General features: G+C 41.6%; 3 protein-coding genes across 3 annotated transcripts; all 3 read left to right on the top strand.

Moving 5' to 3' along the window:
* Nucleotides 1-3,023: 3,023 nt before the first annotated feature.
* LOC306711479 (uncharacterized protein) lies at nt 3,024-6,419 on the top strand. The gene is made up of 4 exons (XM_079180445.1): nt 3,024-3,238; nt 3,386-3,473; nt 4,110-4,260; nt 4,393-6,419. Exons 1-4 carry the CDS (start codon nt 3,043-3,045, stop codon nt 5,410-5,412), a joined length of 1,455 nt encoding a protein of 484 aa, XP_079036571.1. The 5' UTR covers nt 3,024-3,042; the 3' UTR covers nt 5,413-6,419.
* A 2,259-nt stretch (nt 6,420-8,678) lies between these two features.
* Nucleotides 8,679-14,141, top strand: LOC306701354 (protein-serine O-palmitoleoyltransferase porcupine-like; the record flags this gene model as incomplete). The annotated part of the gene is made up of 14 exons (XM_079166642.1): nt 8,679-8,814; nt 8,937-9,129; nt 9,272-9,315; nt 9,454-9,635; nt 9,748-9,878; nt 9,982-10,002; nt 10,972-10,986; nt 11,087-11,212; nt 11,301-11,401; nt 11,526-11,602; nt 11,711-11,774; nt 11,982-12,067; nt 13,623-13,733; nt 14,040-14,141. 14 exons carry the CDS (start codon nt 8,679-8,681, stop codon nt 14,139-14,141), a joined length of 1,389 nt encoding a protein of 462 aa, XP_079022768.1.
* A 4,039-nt stretch (nt 14,142-18,180) lies between these two features.
* On the top strand, nt 18,181-24,915 carry wdr13 (WD repeat domain 13). Its single transcript, XM_079181301.1, has 10 exons — nt 18,181-18,225; nt 18,751-18,838; nt 18,965-19,196; nt 19,616-19,725; nt 19,986-20,116; nt 20,206-20,513; nt 22,135-22,315; nt 22,454-22,595; nt 22,734-22,852; nt 24,070-24,915. Exons 2-10 carry the CDS (start codon nt 18,798-18,800, stop codon nt 24,252-24,254), a joined length of 1,449 nt encoding a protein of 482 aa, XP_079037427.1. The 5' UTR covers nt 18,181-18,225; nt 18,751-18,797; the 3' UTR covers nt 24,255-24,915.
* Nucleotides 24,916-26,804: the final 1,889 nt, after the last annotated feature.

The raw sequence follows: 26,804 nt of genomic DNA, 5'->3' as shown, positions 1-26,804 counted from the left end.
TTGTCCCCCTGTTTTAAATACCAAAAAGACTGCCAAAACCGCAGATTACAGTAGTCCCAATAAATACATATTTGATTCTTATATAACAGCTTTTTCTTAAAACTAAAGTTTGGAAATTACTGATTACTTTAAACAGATGCTGGACAGACCAACTTGTAAGAGATGGAAATAATAGTGTCCACAGAACGGATGGGCTAAGTGTGAGATACAGACTAGTGGTTTTAGTATTTTTTCTGGGAATTGAGGACAATACAAAAAAATATCTTGAGTCTTCTTGAGAATCCTTTAATTTCACTTAATTTAGGGAAGAATTAAATGAGCAATATTGCTCAAATGTCGTGTCTTATTTTTAAAAGCATGTATTGTTGTGGGAGATGCAAACAATAAAACAATCACCACAGGCGTTTTTTCAAAGAAGACATCGTACTCGTCATAGCAGTAAACGTTAATGATGGCGCTGTTCTATCCAAGGGTCCCAATAAGCTTCATTAATTTTATTATTTACACTTTTACTGCTGTGACAAATTTAAAGTGTCTTCCGTGTAAAATTGCTGGTGCATTAAATGGCGCAGCCTGCCGAGTATCCATTATTGTCACAGAAAGCATCACAAAGAATCTGACCAGAGTGGTAGAAATGAACAGAGTAACGCTTAAGATTGACAAAATTCTGAGCAGCAAGGAAGGAGTAAGAAATCACATCTGCCAATTAATAAACATCTCCTACTTCCTGGATAACTCCCGAACAAAGGACTTGTAGATATTGTTACTTACGGACTGCTACATCATGAAAGAACCAGTGTCTATAACTTGATGGATGTATATAATGACCAGTTTTTAACACATCATTACTGATTAACTCTCAGTCTGTTGCTGTTTGTTGTGCCATCGATTGAGGTATGCTTTATTCTGAGTTTTACAATGCATCATTATTTCATGATTACCGCTCCATTAGTTCTCACTGCATTACTTTGTTCCTCCATTCTGAGTAATTCAGGAAGTAATTGTTTGATGTTTTGCTAATTTATTTCTGGTTTATTCTTTACTAATTGATTCATAACTATTTACGATTATGTGTACCTCATTGTAAAGTGGAAGGGCAAGAAGGAGAAAGCTCAAATGTGCTGATGCCAGAAGCTATTGGAATCAACAATAACTAGCAGGGGAGCATCCTTGATGTTTCTGAAAAAGGTTTTACTTAATAAATAAATTGAATATGTAGAACAGTGTTTTAAGCCAAATAGCAGGGACTCAAGGACAATTTGTTTTTTTTTCTGTTTCTGAGTGAAAACCAGGAGGTATTTGGACTAAGATAAAGCACCAGCTAAGGCATATAGTGGGCTACACAAACACCTCGGAGCAGGAGAATTACAAGCAGGAGTGAAGAACAATATAGCTTACACATATATGAGCCTCTGTCCTAAATACTGCAAACTCTGTTTTGTTTGTTAATGGTCACAGAAGCCATTGCAGCTGCTTCAGCTCTAGGAATGAGTTTTAGTTGTGGCTCTGCAGAGGATATATTTTAATGTTGAAATAAAATGCCCCCAAGACGATAGTTGTGAAGATGCACTTGATTTGCTGCACTGATCATTAGAAATGATGGCTGTACCAGACCAAGGACGCATCACTTCTTGTGAGTGCTGACAAATGAAACACATTTATCCGGTGCTAATGTCAGAACACACACATAAACATTTTATCTGAAAAATAATGTATTAAAATACCTCAGAGAGAATGAAAATTATAGTTTATTGTAAGCCGTGTGTTCTTATGTCCCACAAAACAATTCTAGTAAACAAATTGTCACATAAAAACATGCTTATTTGTTTGTTGCAATGTGTGTAGGTAATGCAGTAACTCAAATTCAACTCAAATTGATTTTCATCACCAATTTTGACTATATAAAACTAGATTTGTTGCAACGTGTAAAACGTATTGCTTTGTAAGTATAACAATCTACGCTACAGGCGTAAAGGAAAAACGGACTAGATACAAAGAGGGCCACAAATTCAAATGTGTAAAAACGTGTAAAATCAAAATATATATAATATATATTACCCTCTGTGGAGTAATTTATTTGATGAACATTTTCAGGTCACAGAATCTAATGGATGACAGAAGTCAGTGTCACACTGCCAAGCACTCAGTGGTGGAAAGTAAGTAAATACACTATTAAACTGTACAGGTCCTTGTAGGCTACTTTACTTTAGTAATCCCATTTCATGCTACTTTCTTCTTCTGCTCCACTAAATTTCAGAGACAAATATTGTACTACTTGCTTCACGACATTTAGTTCATAGCTTTAGTCACTAGTTACTTTGCAGATCCGGATTAATGGCACACAAAAACAATAAGCAACAAATAAATTGCCCATTATGATCAGGCTAATTAATGATCACCTAGGGGGGAATTCACAAGCTTCCCAGCAGTAGGCTGTATACAGTTATTAAAATGAGCACAATGTTTACCAGCTGCAACATTAAAGCGATAAACAAATTAGTGCATCAAGATTTATAATCCAGTGATAAAATATACATTATTCTGAAATGGGCCACTCTAGTATTCTGAGTATTTCCCATTTTGGTAGTTACATTTTTTTATTTGTATGCTCATATTTTTAACTCAAATAAAGTTAGTTGACTTTCATTTATACGGTATTGCTAATTACTCAGCCTAAAAGATGTGAGTGCTTTTTCCACCCCCGGCCAGCAGGGGTCCTCAGAGCACCGTGTGGTGGCGGTCACAGTGCCAGAAGAGACTCACAGACACAACACAACTCTCTTCTACACTGCTAGTTTGCTTAAATACATACCAACAGTCTGTCAGGGCCGGAGTTTTTATCTGGAAAGTAAATTACAATATTTAAACTTGTTGTCGTTGAACATTAACCGTTAAAACAAACCGTCCTGTATTCACAAACCTAGCTGAAGTATTCACGGTGGTGCGCGCGCGCATCTTGACAGCGGAAGTTGAACTTTGTTGCTTCCGATAACTTCCGTAACAGAAGCTAAACAACTGAGACCAAACAAGTTGTAAGGCAAAATGTCGGCATGTTGCGTGTCTGGCTGTAAAAACCATTCCTCAACCAGCAAACTGAAATTTTACAGACTACCGTCTGGATCTCGGCCGTTTCAGGTCAACCGGAGACGTTTGTGGCTCCAAGCAATCCAGCGAGTGAACCGTAGCACCGAGGAGCTCAAAGGAAATGCTCGTGTTTGTGGCGCTCATTTTAAGTCAGGTAAGATAAACCGTGCTTTCATTTAACTAACGAGTAGGTTTTAGGTCTTTAGGTTTAGGTCGATAGCTTTGGCGAAAGGTAAGGTGCAACGTTAGCTCTGTAGTTGTTGAAGTTGCCTAAACAACTTTTTGTTTTTACATTTTATAGAGGAGGCGTCCATGGACCATGGCAATCCCGACTTTGTGCCTTCGTTGTTTACCTGCGCTAAACAGAATCCCAAGAAAAGAGTAAAAAGGTACGAAACGTAAGATAATGTTGTTAGCTAGCTAGATACCGTTAGCCATAGTTAGCTACGTTGTTGTGAGTTTGTTTCACTCAGGCTAGTCGTGTGCTGGCCAGCGAACGAGCAACAACAAAACACAGTCCAGTGTTTCCCCTACCATGTTATAGGGGGGACGGCCCGGTCTGCACCCGGCTTGGGAACAGTCGCTCTCCTGCGAGTAGCACCCCAACACTGCAGTCCTACATACCATTTATATAATTTCATGTGTTATCATCTAAGTGTTGCTCCTTGTCTGTTAGTGTTGGGGACGTCATTTGACTTAAAGACCCAAAATTCAAGGTTCTCATGTGGAACTGATATTGATAACAATATTTCACAACAATAAAGGTATATCAATTGACACTATTGAGCTATTTGCTGCCCTAGTTCCAGATATGTAATGTCTTGCACATGCCTGTAGATACAGATAACATGACATCAAATGTAAATGATATAAATCTCAGTCCTTTCTGTATAAACGCATGGCAACTACACTTCAATGTGAGGCTTTCTGCCATTAAAAAAAACAGATGTTGTACTAATCTGTTTATAGATAATCTTTTTATTGTATTGAGCCTGGCTGCGCTAATATAACATTTTTCTTCAAAGGTTTTACCATCGTAGAAAAATGCGACTCCGTACAGATGAAGTGGAAATAGAAGAAAACACAACTCCACCCAGAGTTGACTCTCCTGTGGACCTCCAGTCCTCTGTTTCGATGGAGGAAATACAGACGCCATCAACTCCATCAGTGCCACAGGTAGCAGCCACTACTGTTTTATTTCTGCATTCATGTTATGCTTTTACAGTATGTTTATTTTCGTTATGTTATTGTGTTTAGAGGGCATAGAAGTTAACTTGTGGGTGGGTCTCTCCTGTGTGCGTTTCCTAGGATGGAGAAATGTTGACTACAGAGCCTGAGACTGAAACTACGCCCGTCAAATCACAAACAACCTCCAGCCCATACAAGGCATCGCCATCATTTGAAGCTCCAGCGGGCATCCCAAAACTAGACACAAGAAGTCCCATTTTGCTCCTTAAACATATATATCGACCAGCAGGTGGATATCATTGTGAGCAGTGCAAACAGAGCTTCGCCGATGTACCGCAGCTCATGAAACACAGAAAACTGCACGATGAAGAAATCTCCTTTATCTGTGAAAACTGTGGAATGCATTTCACAAGTCAGGCAGATTTCACTGAGCACCAGTGTGAGTCCGAGCCTTCCTTTTCGTGCAACGTGTGTGATCGTTCTTTTGCTACAAGTCCTAACCTCAAGCGCCATAAGCTGCTGCATGTCAAAGATGGCAGGAAGTGTGGCATCTGTGGCGTGCTGTTCTGTCAGCGCCACAATCACGTTTTGTTCCTGCCGTTGCCAGCGTCTATAACCGAGTATGAAGAGGATTCCGTCACCACTCGGCCTCGAAATGTAGAAAGGAATTTGATGCCAGAAAACCACCTGCCGGTGAAGCCTGAGCCGAGTCAGAATGTAGACCTAGATTGCGATGCTCGGAGCAACGTGACTGTTTTGCCCGGACCTTTATCCAAGACCCGTAAGACCCCATCAGACTCGCGTGCAAGAATCTCATCAGAAATCCACGTTCCAATGTTTCGAAAACCTCCCTTTGCGTTAGGTCTACTGCCGCCAGTACCCACGGTCACGAGGAAGCCTCAGCCCTCGTCTCAGTTTAAGCTACCGCCGCCCAAGTATCGTGCATCCTTCTCTCAGCCCTGTGTCCCCCTACATCCAGAACTGCCACCCTCGCTAAAGCTCTTTTCACCACGGTACCTCACCTCAGCATTACTTGAGGTGAAAAGAAATTATGACATTATCTTAAGCAAACCAAAAGGTGTTAACAAGAATGTCGTAAAGGAGGAACAATGCCAGCTCCCTCTTGATTCCTCCAGATGAGCAAAGCATCGAGCAGGTCAAAAGGGAAAGAACTGCTTACGACCTAGAGATCTAAATGAATTAATAATTTACTTTGTTTCACTACAATTTAACCTGAGCTGTCAAACTGGCCCATTTGCCTCGGCCGTAATTTTTAACATTTTCTGACTACTTCTACGAAGACTTTTGCTCTGGATCACATTCGGTCAAACACATGAGGTTGTCCACACTTTAGCTGTCTGTATGAAATGAAGTGGTGACATTTTGTTTAGTGTTCCTATAATAAGTGTATGCTGTGAAGTTGCTGCTGCACCCTTGTCTTCGATGCCTATTTTCTTTGACAGTTGGGCCTAATCTGGTTCAGCACATCGATATATTTTAATGTCTAAACTCATGAAGCTGCTATCTTTTATTTACTAAAGAGTATTTAGAGTGCTGTCACTTTCTATATCCCTGACGAGAAATTAGTTTTTCCACTGTTTTGTACAAAAGAAGAATCTGTAACTTACCTGGATGTTAAAACTGTGCAGCAGTTGGACTGCTGGCTGTATTATGTGCTTTTTAGGGTAATAATCAGTTAGGTATGTGAGCAAATGCACATTTCTATGAATGATATGAATATCATTATCAGCAGCATATCTGACAAGACTTGTTTACCGTTTCCCCATCTACCTCAGCGACCAGGATCTGCACAGGAAGTGTTTGTTGTGTTTGCACATGAAGTTATGTTTTCCCCCACGATGCAGCAATTCCAGTATTTGGGCTCCACACAAGTATTACATTTGTTTTGAGTTTGCTTGTTTGTACTAAAATCTGGACGTGGCAGAAAGCAGGATGTTGTACAGTTAATACAAATTAACATAACATATCCCCTTGCTGCTAATTTTGTTTTTGTGTTTAATCGTTGTTAGTTTTAATCGCTACATTCAATGGATGACCATTTTTTACAACCGTGAATGTTTTCTTTGCCTTGACCACTGTCATAGCTTTGGGGCATTGTAACGCTGACATTAAAACTCTCTAGTTAAAGCAAACAAAGCTGTGAATTATGATTCTGTGGCCAAAGATGTCTTCAGATTTGTCCTGCTGGTGGCAGATTGTTAAATTGACCCAAAACTGTCTGCCTGCTTGTCTCGGACCAACCTCTTTATCTGTGTGTCATAGTGCATAGAAATGGTCCAGCTTGCTCTCTGAGCTGTGATACAATCCTATTGCATGAAAAAAATCCCACAGTACAATAACAATAAGGTGCCTTCATGCCTTCATTCGTTGGGCCTTTTTTGTCACTATGCCGTGTTTGTTTGTGTTAGAAGTAAAGAAAATGAGGCTGCCCAATAGTACAATATACTTAGAACCACCCATCGCAACCACTAACTATTAAGTATAATTTGTAATGTTTATTTGCACATGTCATCATGACTATTGCAGAGTAAAGTGAAGGAATGTGTTGTTTTTCAAGAGCCAAATTAAAATTTTTGCCCAGCAGCATTTGGACCTAAACATTTAAAAATACAGACTCGATAGAAAAAAACAACAGCAATATAATACACTTTATTAATGACATTTAGAATTGCATCATTTATGTTTTATTAGATACTTTGGCCCTTTACAAAATGTAACTGCAGACCTGTTGGCTTTTTACAAAGTGACCCTCTGTTAGTTACTTTAACATTTCTAACTGCTGAATTGATGAATTATTTAGAAGTAAAATCCTTTAACCTTTATAAATGAAGTGGAGAACCAACAGCCAATGGGATTCTACACAACCTGGCAAGCCAAACCTAGTTCTTGGCTCAGTTATTACTGATCTTATAGCATTAAACATGTTTTCAATCTATTCATAAAACTACTAGTTGGAACGTATAGCCCCTTAAAATATGATGACTTGTTGCTTGCATTACATACAAGAATGACTTGTTATTGTTTTGTTGTTTTTTGCGGTAACTTAATAAAGGCAACACTCTTTCACAGTAAAGACATATGTTATAACTGTTGATATCATTTAGACACGATCATAAATTGGTTTGTGTTCTTTGGCAAAATAATGTTCCCAAAAGAAAAAGTAGGTTACGTGTATATTTATTTTATTAGTCATACCTACAATTCATCCCTCCAAAACCTTTTTGTACCACATCTACGTGCCAGATGCGAGTGCTCAGTCAATCTGCACGCTGTACACATCCTATTGGTCGGGAGGCGCCGGGTAATGGTGGGCGATGGTTCTGATTGGCCACGTCGCCTGTCACTCAAGACGAACGGCAGGAATGATTGGCTGGCGTTCCCGGACCTAAGCAGCTGATTGGTTGAAATGTGTCCGACTGGCTGCTTAGATGACAGGCAAGTGGTGCTGATGCTGTGACAATGGGAGTCATCCAGATAAGCATCATCTGGACCGAGTGTGTTTAAAACACAGCGGCAGCACACGCGCGCGCGCACACACACACGTACACACACGTACACGCACACGCTCACTGTGAAGGGACGGGAAAGCAGCTGAGAAGGAACACGAGGAGTAACCTCCAGCTGCTGCTCCGAAAAGGGTAAGTTGACCCCTGGAAAACAGACTGACATGCCCGGGGCTTCCACTTAGCTGTTTCTTGACGGGGGGGGCTGGGGAACCGCTCTTAAGGACGCGGGTAGCATCACATTAAAATCCCGCTGGCTAAGGTGAAGCGAGGGTTAGCAATCTTAACGAGCTAAGGACGCTCTGCATTAACCTGCAAGTCCCACATCGCCGCACATATACTGTGCTGTTAATGCAGCGGTTGTAGGAATGCAGCTGTGAGTCAACTCGTCACATTGGTCGACTGCATTGCGGAGACAGCATGCCTTGCAGAATAGCATGTGGATTCTGTTCTGCCCTGTCAAGAAGTCTCCTAATTCACCAATACTGAGCTAAATAATTCCGCATATTAGTGTGCCACGGTGAGGATGTCGAAGGTTTCTTTCTCGTTACAGTGTGATGCATTCGTTACAAGATCAAAATGTGAATTAATATGTAGTAGATGCCAGTAATAGCATTAAGATCATAAGATCATCATTGAAACTTTGACATCTAAATGCATGGATTTGCACAGATTTGTAGTGAGGTGACGTGCATGCTGGGATTTGAAGTCTGATGGTGGTGTGTGTGTCTGTTGACAGTGAGTGAATGGTTCAGGCTTGCCTGCGAGTTGCATACGTGTGCTTAAGTGCAGTTGCAGTAAACACACAGTAGGTTGTATGCACTGGTAATAGAGTAAAAAAAAAAAAAAAAAATGGCTTCCCTCTGCTTTTTAAGTCTAGTGATGGGAGCGTTCAGCCGGCAGAAGTTTTACCAAGAGCTGGCTCAGGGCTGCCTGCTGCCTACAGCTCAGCAGGGGCTGGAGCAAGTGTGGCAGCTGCTGGTTATCTGCCTCCTGTGTCGGCTTCTCTGGATGTTGGGTGAGTCTGGTTATTTGGTGCCCAATTTAGGGTTCACTCACTATTCACCTTTCATACAGTATAACCTGCATCACCATAATCACCTGTACTGTCGTCTATTTTTTGTTACCTTGCCACGTCAGGCCTCCCTTCTTTTGTGAAGCACCTGGGCACAGTAGCAGGAGGTTTCTACACTCTCTACCTGTTCTTTGAGCTTCATATGATCTGGGTGGTCCTCCTCAGCCTCCTCTGCTACCTCTTCCTCTTCCTGTGCCGCCACTCCACCATCCGAGGCACCTTCCTCTCCATCACGGTGCTCATCTATCTGCTGCTGGGGTAAGAGAGTCCTCCTCTGACACCTGACAGCTCAGCAGCACGCATCAAGGCTGTGTTTGAAGTGAACGCCGTGCAAAGTCAGTGTTTAATTTGAGGCTAAAACTACATCAAAAGTGAAGCTATTCTTATCTCATTTTATCAGAGAGCTGCACATGAAGGACACCACCAACTGGCACAAGATGAGAGGTAGTGTTTTCTGTATAGGCAGCAACATTTGACACATTTCTGATGGATAAAAGCAATACATGTGATCGTTCTAGTTTTACCTTCATATCCAGCATTGATTATGGTCTTATGGTCTTATGTGCTGTTGCTGGTGTCCAGGTTCACAGATGGTGGTTGCCATGAAGGCCATCTCTCTGGCCTTCGATATGGACAGAGGTGTGGTGACCAGCGTACCGTCACCCATCGAGTTCATGGGCTATATTTACTTTGTGGGCACCGTCATCTTTGGTCCCTGGATCAGCTTCAACAGCTACAAAGAAGCTTTAGAAGGACGTAAGCTGGTGAGTGTGATACAGTATCACTTAAGAATGGAAGAGGGAGGGGATTATTTAAAAGATTTACGCTGAGGCGATCCGCTAACTATTGAAATCTTTGGTTCATTCTTCTCCTCAGAGCTTTTCATGGCTGTTAAAAGTGTCTGTTAGCTGGGTGAAGAGCCAGGTGTGCCTTGTTATTTCCAACTGTGTGGCACCCTACCTCTTCCCTTATTTCATACCGGTCTATGGAGACAAGCTACTAAGAGGGTGAGTGGAACATAGAGATAAACAAGTCCAAATCCCTGTTTATTCCCTGGCTTGGATTGCTTATGGGTTCATTATTTTCTTCTATTACCTCTTTTATTTAAAGCAAAAAGAGGAGGAAGATCAGGTAATTCACCCCGGTGATTCTGATACTCAACATTGTAGGCATGCCCGTCGTCATATATTTTGTATTCTTTAAAGAGATAGTTAGAATTGTTCTAAGTGGAGTTGTATGAGGTTCTTATCCATAGTTAGTGTCTTCAGTAGACGACGGTCTGCACGTTTCTGGCTTGATGCACACATGAGTTATTGCAAAGCAATGTACTGCTGTGGAGGGGGGCGGGCAGCAAAACATATTTTAGCCCCCTAAAAGAGAAGCCCACCAAAGGAATCTATATCACTTTTAAGTGTACGCTATATTTACAATATTTTCACCACTTTATTTTGCCACGATACAGCCGTTCCCAACGGGGAACTGAAGCCGTTGTATCCATCTATGCTCAAAAAAAAAAAGACACAAGAACACCGGGGGTTGCTGGTCTACCGCTGCCTTGATCGATTAGTTTGTTTGTGTTCGTGTGTGACTTTGATGAATTCGAAATAACCAAAGTCACACAACTACACAGTCGTAGACCAGCAACTCCCGTGTTCTTTGAGGTAAAATCTTTTGGTGGGCCTTTATTTTAGGTGGCTAAAATACATTTAGCTGCTGCCCTCCGTCCTCAGTAATACATTACTTTGCTTCCATGCACTAACTCCTGTCTGCTTCTCTAAGCTTGGGGGCGTGCCAATTGTCATTTGCTGTATGTAATACACTGACTATGGATCCAAACTGCCGCTCTAATGCATGCTTACTTTCTGTTTACCATATGTGCAACACCTTTACCTTGCATGCGTGTATCCACATCGTTACCTCCTCTCTGTGCATGCACGTATGCGCCAGGACAACCGTCTCACCCTTTCATTTACCTGTTTAACTGTTTCACAATCTTGAAAAACGTCGTGAGACATAGATCATCACAAGTCAATATAACATATGAATTGAATCTCTAACATTAACTGCTACACCTTTTCTCTTTGTTCTGTTGCTTCTCAGAGGTACACCGGCAAAGTATGTATATCCGTGCTGAGTACTGATTTATTTAGGTTCTTATCTGTAATTGGTGTGTAATATCTGTCTGCTTCTTCCTCTTTTAATGTCATTGCATTAGGTGGCTGCTGGCGTATGAGAACACAACGTCCTTTCACTTCAGCAATTATTTTGTTGGTTATTTGAGTGAGACCACCGCTACTCTGGCGGGAGCAGGTTTCACAGAGGAGAAAGAAAACCTCAAATGGTCAGAATTGCATGTGCAGTATTAACATAAAGTGTGTTTGTCTCTATTCATGTTTCAAAGCAGCCTCTCTTACCTTTCTGTTTTGTAGGGACATGACTGTAGCCAAGCCACTGAATATAGAATTCCCCCGGTCGATGGTGGAGGTGGTGACATCATGGAATCTGCCCATGTCTCGCTTTCTGCACACCTGTGAGTTATAATGTGAGCAGTGATTGCTTGATGGCAGCAGCTGCGTTTTCTTTTTATTATTTTTCCTTTTCGTTCTCATTATGTTAATGGCTCATTTAAGCAAGCTGATGCTCTCGTCTCACAGATGTTTTTAAGAGTGCCCTCAAATTTGGGACGTTCTCCGCCATTATGGTGACGTACACGGCCAGCGCCCTTCTGCATGTGAGTTCTATGTGGACATCTCACATCAGCAATTACACCTCATACTCTGTAGGCTACTGTCTGCTGCAACAAGTGGATTGTTTCGATTGTGTCTCTTGTGTCTGGCAGGGTTTGAGCTTTCATCTGGGTGCAGTGCTTATATCTCTGGGGTTCATCACGTACATTGAGCACGGTGAGTGTCTGCCTAATGTTGTCTCTTTTCCACATTACAACCTTTCCATTTAGAGAAGCTGCTTAGCTTTGCAGTAATACTTAATTGGACCCGCTGTTACACACTGTTTCTGTTCACTGCAGTGCTTGTAATTTACCTCTTTTGGCTAAAAAGGAACTGTTCTCCACTGGCTTTATTGTAATGCTTTGGTCTTGTTTTGTGTTTCAGTGTTGCGGAAGAGGCTTGCAGCCGTTTTTAATGCCTGTGTACTGTCAAAGAAATGTCAGCCAAATTGCACTCACCGTAACAAAAAGGTAAAATGCTCCTTTCTCCTCCTTTTCATAGAAAGGGGGTCATTTAAAGCTGCGTTTCCACCAAGCAGTCCAGTTCAGTTCAGTACGTAACACATTAGAGTAGTTATTTTTGCATTTCCATTAGCACAAGTTGTGGATCAACTAATCCATTCATTGTACCATCTTGGTCGAGGTTCCAAGCGAGCTGAGCTGATACTAGAGGGTGGTGTTAAAATACTGCTGACCACTGATTGGTCAGAGAGAACCGTCACTAGCGTGACATGGGACATCCACAAACCGGCCAAACTGTGGTCAGTTGAGACTACAATTTTTAGTTCACTCGACCCAGATTTTGTTTTAAATGGCAGCTCTCAAATCTATGCAGGACACACTACGTAGTACAATTAACGAAGTACAATTAATTAAAGTTCCTTTGTTTGGTTACCATTGAAATGAATCAGCGAGTGTCACGGCAGTTTCATTCGCCGTCGCAAACTATTCCTTTCAGAAAACAACATAATGCAGCTCCAAATGCGACCTATACTCACAGTTCTTCTTTTACAGTCGCATGTTTTTCACTCATTTGTTGGATGTGCATTATTTTCGTGATAGGCTAGTTAATTGTAGGTTTTCACTGATTTTATTTATTTTCTAAATACATGTTTAATTAATGCTTCATGCTGCACAAATAGAGATTTCTATTTCCAATTCCAATCACAGGCCTGTGGTGTTTTCTACATCTTTTAGACATCACGCTGATTTTCTTCCAACTATTTCATCTGTGCAAATGTCCATTGAACTGGCATTGCTGGCACTTCCTTTCAGAGCAGGAGGTGCTCAAAGGGGGCCTACCTAGTAGATCCTCTGGCCTAGTTAGCAGTCAGAAAAAATGTGGTCTCTATGTTTACTCTGCATATACTTAAAAATATGAAATTAAGCCCCTTATCATTTTTCCCTTTGATTTTGCCTACAATACGAATAATATTAAACTTCCCCAGCAGGCAAATCCTATTAGAAAACATAAGAAATAATCATTATAAGGATTACGTAAGTAGTGTACATCAGGTTCTAATGCCAGAAAAAACACAACTGCGGCAGTAAAACTATAGCGCTGTTAGTTGATACTCTTTAGGAGTTGACTGGCAAGATGCCCAGCTAAAATCCCTGATGTTATATTGGTTGCACACACCAAGAGCAGAGGGGAGGGGCCATAATGATTTATGCCAGGGAGAAGCAGCCTGCATGGACTGCAACACAGTGCTGATCGTTCACATTGTTCCTGGCAATGATACATTAAAAGCCCCTGAAAATGTGGTTTCAAAAATGTTCTCCATAACATTAAATATACATGAGCAACAATCAAAGTTAACGGGTGGTAAAAGAAGTTATTGAGTTTAACAGTCAAGCTCTTAACTAATCTGCTTCATCAAGATGTGTAAGAAGCTGATTGAGAGAATGCGTTTTCCAGGCCTTCTAGAGACAAACCCACACATATGACAATGAAAAAGATAAAAGTGTCTGAAGTATTGATTTGAGCAGTTTGTTCTTACATGATGCATTGTTTCTCCCTCCACAGAAGCTATGGGTGTATGTGATTAACATAGCATTCAGCGCTTTGGCGATACTCCACCTGACCTACCTGGGCTCTGTGTTCAACTCCAGCGTGGACTACATGGAGGAGGATGAGGTAAGGTCACAACATGTGCGACTATATTTATACACCCTGTACTCTTTAAAATGTACAACGCGCTATGTGACATGAGAACATGTGAACTGCTATGCAGGAATGTCACCACAGCTGCAGTATCTATCGTTCAAAGGAGGGAAGTCAACTGGCACATAGTTCATTTAGATTAGGTTTAGAAATACATTTTGAATCCCATTTTCTCATCACGTTTTTGTATTTTTATGAAAGGTGTACGAAAGTAAAGATTTGTGTACTTGCATTATCCCATTGAGCGCTGACATGGTATGTACTGCCCCCCCCCTACAGGATGATATAACCCATCATACCATTCAGAAGTGGTCAGAGCTGAGCTGGACAAGCCACTGGGTCACATTTGGATGCTGGATATTGTACCGCCTCATTCTCTAACAATGCGAGACGGACAAAGTGAAGCAATAATGAGAGATGTAAGGTTGGTTCTCCACCTCTGCACTGTGACTTTATTCTGCATCAGACCGAGCAGAACAGAATCAACCTGTATACAACAATAAACCAACCATGTTGGCCGGGTAATCTATTATTCTAACCTGCTGGGGACTAGTTTTGATATCCATGAAATGATAGCCCACTCCCCCTCCTTTTCTCCGTATAGCAATCTTTTTTATCCGAGCCGCAGTTGTCAGGCCCTCATGTTGTGACGGCAGTTACCGAGGTCTCACTGTGAGTCGCAATCAATACTTATCAGCATGGTGGAGATCGACTGCTCCTTTCTGTGGACACACGATAGAGCCCTATTATCTAGGTTTCAGCGTCGCGGCAGATGTCCTCCAGATGTGGTTTCCCCCTCACCTCAAGTGTTTTACAATCGTATTTATAGGTTTAAAGATAAGGCTGCTGGTTTTCTACGGTATTCTTATTATCAACAAATCCCATGAAAAGGAAAAGCAAACATTAGAGTCTCTGGCTCTCGGCCATAAGCCCATTTTATATTTCATTTATAAAAAAGGCTGAATGAGTTTCTAAAATGCCCGGGCACAGTAGTTTCTAGCAGACGCTTCTCAAACAAGAGTAAATAATGCATTTGTTAGAGACTATTTTCAGCAGCGGATTAATACACATGCTCTATGCAGCAGCAGGACAACAATGGAGGTCAATGACACAGAAGAAATAAGCCACATCCAACTTCGGCTACAAAGGCAACACTTGTTAGAATAAATACATTTATGGGTTGAGTCTTTTCGTGGGATTTGTTGGCATTAAAATAAAATACAGAATACTCCAGACTTATCCTTTGACAGAGTTTGTGTATTGTGCATGTGTAAGATAACAAAGAGGGGTTTCTTTTGGATGGAAAGAGCACAGGTTATGGTTATGAGGCAGCACTTACAATGTATGATGACTTTCCCTTTTGTGAATTTTAGATAAAGAAAATGAATCAGTAATCTATGAACTAATTTTTGTGGTGAAATTTCCTAATGATGTTTGTATTTTGTTTTGTGTAATTATGACAATTTCCTTTAACAATTGAATTGTTTTCCTTCGCTTAGAGAAGATCTTATCAGTATATGTGAACATATGAATAACTCTCTTACTCCTCAGTATTGAAAATAACGGTTTAGAATCAGGGTATTTCACACTTGTTACTGTAAAGGGGGGAAATGTTTAAACTTCTTAATTGATACGGTACACTATATTGAATATTAATCCTTAAGTACAGATTTTTATCACACCGCTGCTTTAAATGGGGGCATTTATGTAATTGATGATTACCTGATGAAAGAATCAAAGCGTCTGTATCAGATTGTGTTCACTCTCTGTCTATATCTGTCTGAAATCTAGCACGTCAAAAGGATTTGCTTCATGACTGAGATGTAGTGTTTTAGATGAGAGCCTGGATGTTTGTTCATGCCTGAGAACAAGTGATCAGTCTCTTCAGACCTAATACCACTCAATCCGTCAAGTACAGTATATTAAATAGTATTCTGATATTTACTTTAGGACAACTTTTCTCCCTGTAAATGTGAAGGCACTGATACATCTGTGATATTTTTATAAAATTTTACATCAAACCTGGATTTCCGTCTGTTTAATTCACTCAGTCTGAGAAGATATGAAATGTTAGAATACCAGGTACACATAGAAGCCAGATTACATGGACTGCTGTAAGAAATAGTTGTTTATTTGCATTATTTATTATTTACAAGAAGAAAGTATGGACTGTTAGACAGTCGATCATGGTATGAAGGTGAGTTAGGGAAGGATTGCAAAGGGATAACAAATTGCTGTTGTTTTTTTGCTCAAAGCAATGGTCCGGTTTAACCTGGAGTCTATTTCTGAGCATCCAATAAGCCCGTGTGGACAGTGTGGAGAAAGGGGGCAGCAAAAGGTTGGGAAGGGTGGGAGGGACAGGTTGAACAACAGATGGTGAGGAATGGAGATCAGGTTCACTTTCTTTCTCCGTGAGAGGTGAGCAGATGCTGTATTGGGAGGCCGCACAACAGCCCAGTCTGCAGGTTCAGGGGGATAGTGCGATGGGAGAGGTGCACTCAGCCCTGTTAGCCCCGGGGGCTGCCATATTTACGACGGCAGGACCCCAGCAGTGTCTCCAAAGCCATCTTCACAAAAGCCTGGAAGTTATTGCTTCTCTCCCTTCGGCTGTCCTGCGAGGGGACGAAACACAGACAGATACCTTCACTAGGGACACGGCAATAACGGCATGTCATTTCCACACTGTGTGCCAGACATAGGGAATATCTTGTTGTGTCACAACCCACTGAAAGTTGTTTTTTACTCGGAATTCATCTAGTCTGTGCACAGGTTTGATTCACTGGGCTAACATATGATGCAGCCAAAAGGTAGCTTGATATAAATGCTTACCTCCTTGCTTTTTGTTATCATCTCCTTTCTGATCATCTTTCTTCGGCTGCTCTTTAGGACTCTGAGGTTGCTGTGAAATGAAGGCAAATATAGATATCAAGTGAAACAACGAATAAGAATATCAACAACAAAGAATTACAGCTTGAGAAGAAAATGAGTGTATAACTATAGTAATATTTGTCCTACCTTGGTAGCTGACTTCTTGTCCGACTTATTACCTGAAAATAGTGGAAACAGATGTATGTCAGACTTTACCATATAGTTTTTAAATGAGTCATCCAATCTTGTATGTCATTGAACATGCAGCTCTGCTAGAATCTAGATAAATTAAACAAAAAAACATCTTGTGTAGGAATACATTTTAGTTTCACATTACGTACCTTTTGTTCCTGGCATTTTGTCTGTGCTCGAGTCAGTTCTGATTCCTGAGAATGCAGTGCTTAATGTGCTGTTGAACCTCGGTCATTTATGGCCCGTGCTGGTGAATGGCTCTGTCACAGGGGCCCCTTCGAGAAAGAGCATCATGAACAAGCAAAGAGCCCTGTCAGCTGAGCAGCATGCCCCACAGCTCTGCAGGTCTTTGCTGAGCCAGGCGAAACCTCATAGCTGACCTTGTCATACTGCCATTGTGAACCCACTGGAACTGTGTGTTCACCTATTGTCATGTTACCGCCAACATGAGAATGTGTTTTATTATTTTTTTTAAAAAGAAGGTCTACTAGGCCAGGGATCACTTTTGTTAATGTTGATCAGCCACATTAGACACTGGATAGAGGGTTTTGTTGTTACACATGGTTACACTAAATTAGTCTTCAGTATTGTCAGCACTGTAGGAGTGGAGGATAATAGCAGGGATCATTAAGTGAGGCTCACATTTGCCATTCTTTCCATTCTTGATTGTGCAGACGTTTCAGTGGTGGAAGTACATTTACTTAACTACTGTACTTGTGTAAAATGTTGACGTAGTTGTACTTTTCTTGAATATTTCCATGCTACTTTTATACTTCTCCTCCACTATACTTTGGAAGCCAATATTGTATTTTTACTTCACTACTTTTTACCATTTGTAATAATAATAATTAGTAGTAGTAGTAGTAGTAGTAGTGTTGTATAAATTATTTTTTATGATTGATTAAGAAGACCAGCTTTACCAGCTGCAACATGATTACACATGAATGCATACTGATACTTTAAGTATATATTGATGCTAATACTTCCATAAGTTTACTTAACTAAGATTTTGAATGCAGGCCTTTTACTAACTATTGATACACTGTGGTTTCTCATGGTTTGGGTAAAATGCAATTAGACTATGGCTGTTATTAACTAATTAATTGTGTTCCCCCTATGAGGCCGCCTGTTTCCCCTCAAGGCACCACTCTTAATATGCAAATATTAGAAGCCGGCCTGCCATTGTTATTACTGTTGGCTTGTGGGTGTTGAAAATAAATGTCATTACAATCCTATTAAACCATGCTGCTGTAAATCAAACTGTGTCAACAGCACATCATGTGAACGCGTTGCATCCTCCGGATTCATGTCGCTCCAGCGCGAGCGCCACATCAGTAAGTGGGCTGGTTCCACTGTGTCACGTGACTTGACAGTTAAAAGCAGCGATGGAGAAAAGCTAAGGAAGGTGAGCCGTTTTCACGTGTATTTCTCGGGTTTTCCCTGTGCTGTAACATAACAATGCAATGCCTTATACTCTGTATAAACCTGCTTACTTGTATACTATCTATCTACACTGAAGAATGAGTGGAAAGCTGTTTTTTATGCGAGTGCATTGCTCATGATGTTGTGGCTAACTTGCTAGCTTACGTTAGTTAGCTTTGCGACGTTAGCTGTCAGGAAATGCCCTCGCCTGCGTTTTGGTGCTCCTTCCTATCCGCAAGCTAACATTTCCCCCAACCCATTCATTCTTTAGCTCCATTTGACTGTTTCACTTCCCTTCACAGTTCAACAGTTATATTGGTGTCTGGAGCTAAACATAGCTCAATATCAATATCCTGTGGTGTCATTAGATTCTGCACCATCACCTGATTCAACGCCGTGGATGGGAGGGTGATATTTCAATCCTGTGAACGTTACACTCACGCTAAGCTAAGCTACATTTGTATACAGTGGACACAAATGTTAAAACATGTGTTGTGTATTTTGACAGGAATCTGCCCTGGCAGTGGATTCCTCTCTACCCAGAGTGCTTGTGGAATGGCAGCAGTTTGGCAGCAGGTTTTGGCAGTGGACGCAAGGTGAGACTCCTCATACTGCAAGCTTTTAATAGTCTAAACTGATGAAGAAGCTATTCAGACGTGTAATTGCTTATGGATCACTTGTGAGTTATTGCGTGTGCTGTGTCACTTCTTTCCCTTCCCCAGGTACAATGCTTACCGCACGCCTACGTTCCCACAGTTCCGAACTCAGTACATCCGCCGACGCAGCCAGCTGCTCAGAGAGAACGCCAAGTGTGGCTTTGAGCCGGGGCTGCGCAGGCAGTACCTGAGGCTGCGCAGTCAGCTGCTGGCCCTGCGCTACGGGCCCCTGTCCGAGCAGAGCAGCTTCAGGGCCAGCAGTGTGCGCAGCTCCCGCACCACACTGGACCGCATGGAGGTCAGACCCAAAGAAACAGAAAGAGCAGGGGATGTAGGAGTAGGGGGGGTGTCTGTACTAATTTGAAAAATTAGATATAAAAATATCTAAGAGTTGGAATGAACATATAGGATACGACACATGAGAGCCATCTGGATGGTGTTAGACCTCAGTGTTCATTAATCAGCAGCATAGCCAAGCAACACTTTGGTTGCCCATACATATTAAGCTGAGCAGCTTGGTTGAAATGGCTGGCATTGCCCATGTATATTGGCAATATCATTAACTTATAAATGCATGGTAATTTCAATACGTTTTCAAGAATTATTAAACCGGTATTTTATGATTATTTGTAATAAATTCTGTCTTTACTTGTACTCACTCCTACGAGGTTCTGTCTCCCTCTCCTCCCTCCCTCCCTCTCCTCCCCTCTTGGACAGGACTTCGAGGAGGACCCCCGTGCCCAAGGGGCTCGTGGTCACCGCCGGTCCGTCAGCAGAGGCTCTTACCAGCTCCAGGCCCAGATGAACAGAGCCGTTTATGATGAGAGGTACCCAGAAGAACCTCCACACAGAGATCCTCAACGTGCATTCAGCCTCTTGTCTCATTGCCTTAGGCAATTTAATTCCCTGTGATTTATTTCTCCTTTGAGCCATTGCGTTTTGTTGGATTTGCTGGCTGTAATTCTGGTTTGGTTGCACTCAGTAATGATCAGATCTCGTATATTGAGTTGTCAGCTCTAGGCAAGGGCTTGTGAGGTGTGTTCTATTGATTATATGCTTACATGGCGGTTTTTATTTCTGGCCGCAGGCCTCCGGGCAGTTTGGTGCCCACCTCAGTGGCAGAGGCCAGTCGTGCCATGGCGGGGGACACAACTTTGAGTGAAAACTATGCTTTTGCTGGCATGCACCACATATTTGACCAACATGTAGACTCCGCTGGTAAGTAAATATTTTTTAATTCATGATAATCCATTTGTACACATTATAAACATTTATTTCACTCAATCTTCCTCTCCTTGTTCTTTTAGTTCCACGGTTGCAGTTTGCTAATGACGACAAGCACCTCCTTGCTTGCTGCTCCCTGGACGGCAGCCTCTCCATCATGTCGTTGTCCCCGTCTCCTCCCAGTGTGAAGGTGACCCTGAAAGGTCACGGTGGTCCCGTCACGGACTTTGCCTGGTCTCTGAGCAATGACATCATTGTGTCGACGTCCCTCGACGGGACTCTGCGTATCTGGAACACGGAGGACGGTCGGTGCATCCGAGAAGTCAGAGATCCAGAATCCAGCGAGTTGCTCTGCTGCACCTTCCAGCCCATGAACAACAACCTTACTGTGGTGAGTCCCATTTGAGACATTTACTTGAAACTTGGTTTTGTACTCAGTTACGGGTGATGACATTGAAAAACGCTTCATGCAGGACTAGAGAAATATTAGATCCCCGTCTAATTGGCTGTTCAGTATTTTAGTTTTTTAATAAACTAATGGAGTTGTTCATCCTACCTATTTCTTTATGTGTCCTCAACTTGAAAACTTGGGGAGGATTCACCATGTTTGTGTTGCAGTATTATGCTTCTAATTTTGGGTTAGATTTTAAAGGACTTTTTAAATAATTTCCTTCTCACCTGCGGTTGTAACAATCCAGTCCTGATGTCACGTTTCGTTAACTCACAAATGACAATAGGTGTGTTTCTGGACTAAATGGTTGAGTTCAATAACAGTGGTGATACTTTGATATTAATATCTCAGTGAATCAGTGATAATTCAGAATTTCTCCTGTTTCCAGTAATACTTAATAATCTACCCAACAGTCTTGAAACAAGCCACATAGCTGCGATCGTTACGGTGCTAAGACATAAAGTATGTGACTCACTTTTCTGACATTTCAAACGTCTGAATTTAGATCCCAGACTACACGGTGCGGCTTGAAACTTGTGTTTGCAGATTTAGTCTTCAGCAGAGGACTTGAACCAGTGTGACAATTGTGTGTCAGTTAGTTTGTGTCAAATAGGAAACGGTCTATATTAGTCTAGTGTGGACACCTTGTGAGGTAAGGCGCTGGTTAAACCTGAAAAACACTATAACGACACTCTCTGTCACCACACAGCCACGTTTGCCTGTTCTCTTGGTGTTTAAGGCACAGTCCACATTTATCACACACAGTGTTTAGAACTTTTGAAAAAATATTTTACAAATTCTCTGCTCGGGTCCTGATGTACCCATCAACCAACCTACAATCAATGACGGTGACTTTTGCAACTCTTATTTGCTCCTCATTGTGCATAACATGCTGTAAAATAGAAAAAAACCCATCATGCATATTATTTTACTACAAACACTGTCTCGCTTTTGTGAATAAAGTATATTCACAAAACAATAAAAAGCATGCAGAGGCAAAACCTCTCAATAGGAACCTTTCATCCCATCCCAATAACTGCATGCGTATTTACACCGTGCAGACATTGATTCAAAGCTTTAGAGTTGAATGCAATCTTTTGTTGCCAGAGCAAGTGTTAAATGTCTTCGATCATTTAGTTTATACTCTGCTTTGCAATGGCAAATACTTGAATTGATGAGCAGAATGTAAAATGAAGGCAAAGTTGTGCACCGCAGTGTTCATTTACAGTTTATCAAATGGAACATGAGGGAGATGGATATTTGTTTTTAAACGACCGTCAGTACCAACAACATGTAATACCATTATGAAACAAAGTACGGGTTTAACTGGTCTGTCTGCCAGAGCCGCCCTGTATTGCTCTCCTGTGCTTGAACACGAGATGACAGCAGATGCTTTATGTTGGGTTGCGTAGTGTCACACCTCAAAGAACTATTCCATATTTTACAAAGATCCACCTGTGCTTAACTGCACCCTTAAGAACACTCCAACCAGCGCCAGTCAGTTTGTCAGCGCTCCCTCGTTGAAATAAGGAAGATCCTCACACCCAGGTCTGTGTTGCAGGTGGGAAACAGCAAGCACCACCTGCAGGTGGTGAACATCTCCACCGGGAAGAAGACGAAGGGGGGCTCCAGTAAGCTGACAGGCCGCGTGCTGTCTCTGTCCTTTGATGCTCCGGGGAGGATCCTCTGGGCCGGTGATGACAGGGGGAGCATTTTCTCCTTCCTCTTTGACATGGCCACAGGTACACTCACCACATTTTATATTTGTCCGACGGCAAAAAGACTGAATCACAAATTGTAATTAGATTCCTGCACTAAATGTTGTCTCTGGTGGAGAGGGTTGATGCATCTCTGCTGGTCTGCTTCCCACACACACACAGGGAAGCTGACCAAAGCCAAGCGTCTGGTGGTGAGTGAAGGCAGCTCCATCTGCAGCATATCTGCTCGGTCCTGGATCAGCCGAGAGGCCAGAGACCCCTCCCTGCTGATCAATGCCTGTGTCAATAAGCTGCTGCTGTACAGGTCAGTCTGTAAGAACAAGTCACTGTTTAGGAAGTGTCATGTTATTTAAAGCCGTCTTCATTAGTGTAGCTGGCATGTGAAGATGTATTTGCGTTGTTACATTGAATCTGATCAGTTATGCCTCCTTTGCATTGGCAGGGTGGTGGACAATGATGGGACACTACAGCTGAAGAGAAGCTTCCCTATCCAGCACGGTTCCCAGCATGTCCATAGCATCTTCTGCCCCCTCATGTCTTTCAGACAGGGGGCCTGTGTGGGTAAGAAGTCTGTGAAGAACAATGATATGCACAAGAATAACATACTGCTGTTTCCGGATGAAAAGAAAAATCCAAATAGCAACCTTTCAGCAATAAGTAACCTACCTTGTTAGCTTATATATATTTTTAGTGAATTTTATTGGCCTTGTAAAGCGCTCATCTACCAAAGGGTCGTAGAATTTCATTGTATTCAGTCATTTGTTTAAAAGTTATACAGCAAGTTGTTTGCGTAAGTGCTATTTGACACTTCACCTAATTTGATCTTCCTCACTTTTTATTATTTCCGAACAATCAACAGTTGATTTTATTCAAGGCTTGTCAGTGTTTAAATTATCAGGTTTGTTTCTCCAATTAAAAGAAACCTCTCACTCAGAAAAATACCCTGGAGAGTCTTCAGTGAGGGATGTGTTGTTATTTCACTGTTACAAAAGCCATTGAGGTTTTGCAACACGATTGCCTACATTATCTAAAAAAGGAACTGACGAACTGACACCTGAGAAGTTGCCTCATATCTGCATCTCTGGATAGTTGAGCTGCTTCTCCTGCTAAAAAATCGAAAAAAGCCCCGACACACCTGAGTGTTTTTGCGGTGTCTCCCGCACCGCTGGCACTTGAGCTTGAGTTAATAAAAAGAGAAATGGAAGTGAGCGAGGAAACTGTCAAAGTCAAGAGAGCACACTCAGAAGACTCTCTTCATTTTTCATCTTCATCTCATTTGATCATTCCAATACACGGAGATTTTCACAAGGACATCTGGAATCAAGCTAATTGGTGACGGGTGAGAACATGGTAGGCAAAGTGCTTTGTATCATGTATCAGTGGCTTGTGTATCCACAGTCCTAGATCTTCCGATTTCCCTTTTTGAATGACTCGCACCACTACCTGCTGGTATGGAGGGTTATTTCCTCTCACACAGAATGTACATGGTAGTTGGCTTTAATCTTTGCGGTGTGTTCAAGTGCAACCTTTTGGCCGAGACACAGGCGATGTGAGGCAAAGTCAGTTTGTGTCTGGGCCTCCAAGGCTGTATTGTGCATCAAATTGATTTGAATACCGTCTCTTGAGATTGTTTAGAAGCAGTGTGAGCTATTGAAACACCCATTTTCAATCCAAAATTAGTTGTTTTGTGTGAGCCATCCATCATTTATCTCGTCGTCCTTGTAATTTCTCTTCATCATTCTTAACTATTGGATCTTCTGATTTCCCCTCTCACACAGTGACCGGCAGCGAGGACGCCTGTGTCTACTTCTTCGACGTCGAACGCAACACCAAGGCCATCGTGAACAAGTTACAGGGTCACGGGGGACCAGTGCTGGACGTCAGCTTCAACTGTGACGAGAGTTTACTGGCGTCCGCCGATTCCACCGGCATGGTCATCATCTGGAGGCGGGAGCAAAAGTGACTGGTGCACCAATAAATTGCTTCCATCCATACAAATGGCCCTGCGGCCCCTCAACCGTCCAATAACGAGTCTGTAGATTTTCACTGGAATGTAACAGGCTGCATTAAACGTCTAACGTGAAATCAAGTGCAATCAAATAGAATACCATGCTGTGTAGGTGGTAGGGATGGGGTTGTGTGTGTGTGTGTGTGTCAGTACTGCTGCAGCTGAGAAATTACTTTTTAACAAAAACAAAGCACTACTCCCATGCATGTGTCATGGCTTACCTCCGACTTGTACGGAGATGAAGAACTTGTGTGAAGAGGATAAAACGTAATCTTCCAGAGAAAACCGGTCCAACACTTTATCACATTGACGGTCCCTCTGGCATAGATCTAGTTCACTATTTATGTAACTGTTACTCAAGCAGTGTAATCAAGTGTAGTAAAAACCGCCTTCTTTGATTTCAGTTCTGCAATTGCCTGTTTGCATTTAAGACCATGTGCATGACGTTGAACTCAGTATCAGGAGGCATATCAAATCGATCGTCACAAAAGACAAGCGCGTTTTTAAGTATGTGTTTGTACTAATCTATGTGTGTGTGTGTGTATTCAGTTCATGCTGGTTGCAGATTCATATAATTTATTTAATGCACATACAGAATAAACTACTGTAACTGTCAGCAGTCTTTGTGTCCTTTTTTTCACCAAATATATTTGAAACAATACCATTTAACAAACGGAAATAATAACCGCTTAATGTAGTAGGGTGGTCAAACCAACGGTGTCGGAGAGTGTTAGTCACGCTCTACACACGATTCCCCCTACAGCAATGACTGAAAGAGAAATCTACTGTTGCTTTTAGAGCTGGGCAATATTGCCCTTCTATGTTGCCTTTTATGGTGTTAAATATTATTCGACCTTCTGAGTGTTCTAGCTCAGAGATAAATTGTCAATTCCTTTGCCTGTCTGGCCATGAATCATAATAATCACATTGATGATGTTTTTAGGTGTTGCTTTTTGTCAATGATGGCTAGTCCAGTATGAAATATCTCAAAAACTGTTGGTTGTATTGGCTTGACTTTGGCATATATGCATGTTCTCCTGAGGTTGAATACTTCTCCAAAATGTCAATTTGTTCAATTCTTCAGTTTAAGATAATCAACCTGCAAAATTGGCTTTCACATCAACCTCAACTGTACTTTGTGTTTAGTGCTAATTAGCAACTGTTGAAATACTTGCATACTAAACTAAGATGGTGAACAAACCTGTTAAACATCATTAGCATTGTCACTGTGAGCGTGTTAAGCACTGTTGTGTCGTCTTGTTCAACGATTTGTGAGCAAGTATCTCTTTTTAAAGGACCAAATATCAAATTAAATCATTACCAGCATTTAGGTTTTTGGGTCAAATTTATGAGAATACTGGATTTTGTCAACATCACCTGTAGTTAGTTGCAGGTACACTGTACAGTAAATATCCACATAGTATCAGGTTGATCAGAAGTTTACAACCTGTGATCCCTTTAAAGAAAGTAATGTCGACTACTGGTCTTTGTGTTGACGTGAGTTCAACCATTTTCCAATATTGTGTAATTTTAAGGATTTTTAGAGACTAGAGGTGAAAGTATCTATTATTTTGCAAGAAAAACAGCAAAAACTGAAAAGAAATATGTTTTTTTTTAGGGGAGGTGTCTGCTGACCCACACATATGTATTTTATCTGTTTAACATTTATTGGAACCCTGTGATGGGTGGTTTGGGAACCACTGATCACAACCACTGTCAGACTAATGTATCATGGCAATCTGTGCACTATTTGCACCATCTCAGTATATGAGAAAGATAAACATAATTAACAAAAGCAAATGTGATAATACTGTGAAAAGAGTCCCCTGGAAGCACAGTGTGCATAGGAATCAGTGGTTTCATGTTCTGACACATTATGTCTGATTAATGCACAGTCGCAGCACCTTCAGACTTTTGATTGTTTTTCCTCTCAAGGTTGGTGAGGGTATTGTGACGTACGAATGTGGCAGTGTGGGTGTGAAAGCACAATGAATGGTCGCTGTCTGGGAAGTTCAGGACGAGGCTTTGTTTGAAACTGACAGGAAAGGTGCTGATAAAAAAAACAACAACAAGGATTTCTATCCAAGAGAGCAACACAAAACTTCCACGGTGTGAACCTGAGTGCTCTGATGGGACAATGCAACAACTCTGTATCTTCAGAACATACAGTGGGCGAGGATACGTTTTCACAAATGAGTAAGACAGCCTTTGTTGTGGTGTATCTTGGAGAGAAGTGGGAAGAAAACTAAAAATAAGATGAATCTTCAACATCGGTTCTGGTGAGACAGAGGCACAGTCGGACACAACCTGTTAAACGTGGACTATTTAGAAGATGTTCACACAGTTGGTGCGGCTCACTGTGGAAACATGTTTTTCATCAGTCTGAGCGCACAAATAAAGACAATGGAAATGATCTCTCTTTCAAAAAATACAGGCTAATTGTTTATCGAGAGAATACACAATCATACGATGGCTGGATTTCAATCAGGCCCTATTTAAGATTGA

Source organism: Pholis gunnellus (assembly GCF_910591455.1).
Source record: "Pholis gunnellus genome assembly, chromosome: 2".
Taxonomy (NCBI): Eukaryota; Metazoa; Chordata; class Actinopteri; order Perciformes; family Pholidae; genus Pholis; species Pholis gunnellus.
Note: the sequence above shows the minus strand (reverse complement) of the source record. Positions and strands in the feature narration are given on the sequence as shown.

Excerpts from the sequence above, each read along its gene's own strand:
- wdr13 (XM_079181301.1), top strand. The coding sequence starts at position 18,798 with ATGGCAGCAGTTTGGCAGCAGGTTTTGGCAGTGGACGCAAG. Across the intron at positions 19,726-19,985 it reads AGAGCCGTTTATGATGAGAG|GCCTCCGGGCAGTTTGGTGC; the intron begins GTACCCAGAAGA and ends TTCTGGCCGCAG. Across the intron at positions 20,117-20,205 it reads CCAACATGTAGACTCCGCTG|TTCCACGGTTGCAGTTTGCT; the intron begins GTAAGTAAATAT and ends TTGTTCTTTTAG.
- LOC306711479 (XM_079180445.1), top strand. The coding sequence starts at position 3,043 with ATGTCGGCATGTTGCGTGTCTGGCTGTAAAAACCATTCCTCAACCAGC. Across the intron at positions 3,239-3,385 it reads TGGCGCTCATTTTAAGTCAG|AGGAGGCGTCCATGGACCAT; the intron begins GTAAGATAAACC and ends TACATTTTATAG. Across the intron at positions 3,474-4,109 it reads CCCAAGAAAAGAGTAAAAAG|GTTTTACCATCGTAGAAAAA; the intron begins GTACGAAACGTA and ends TTTTCTTCAAAG.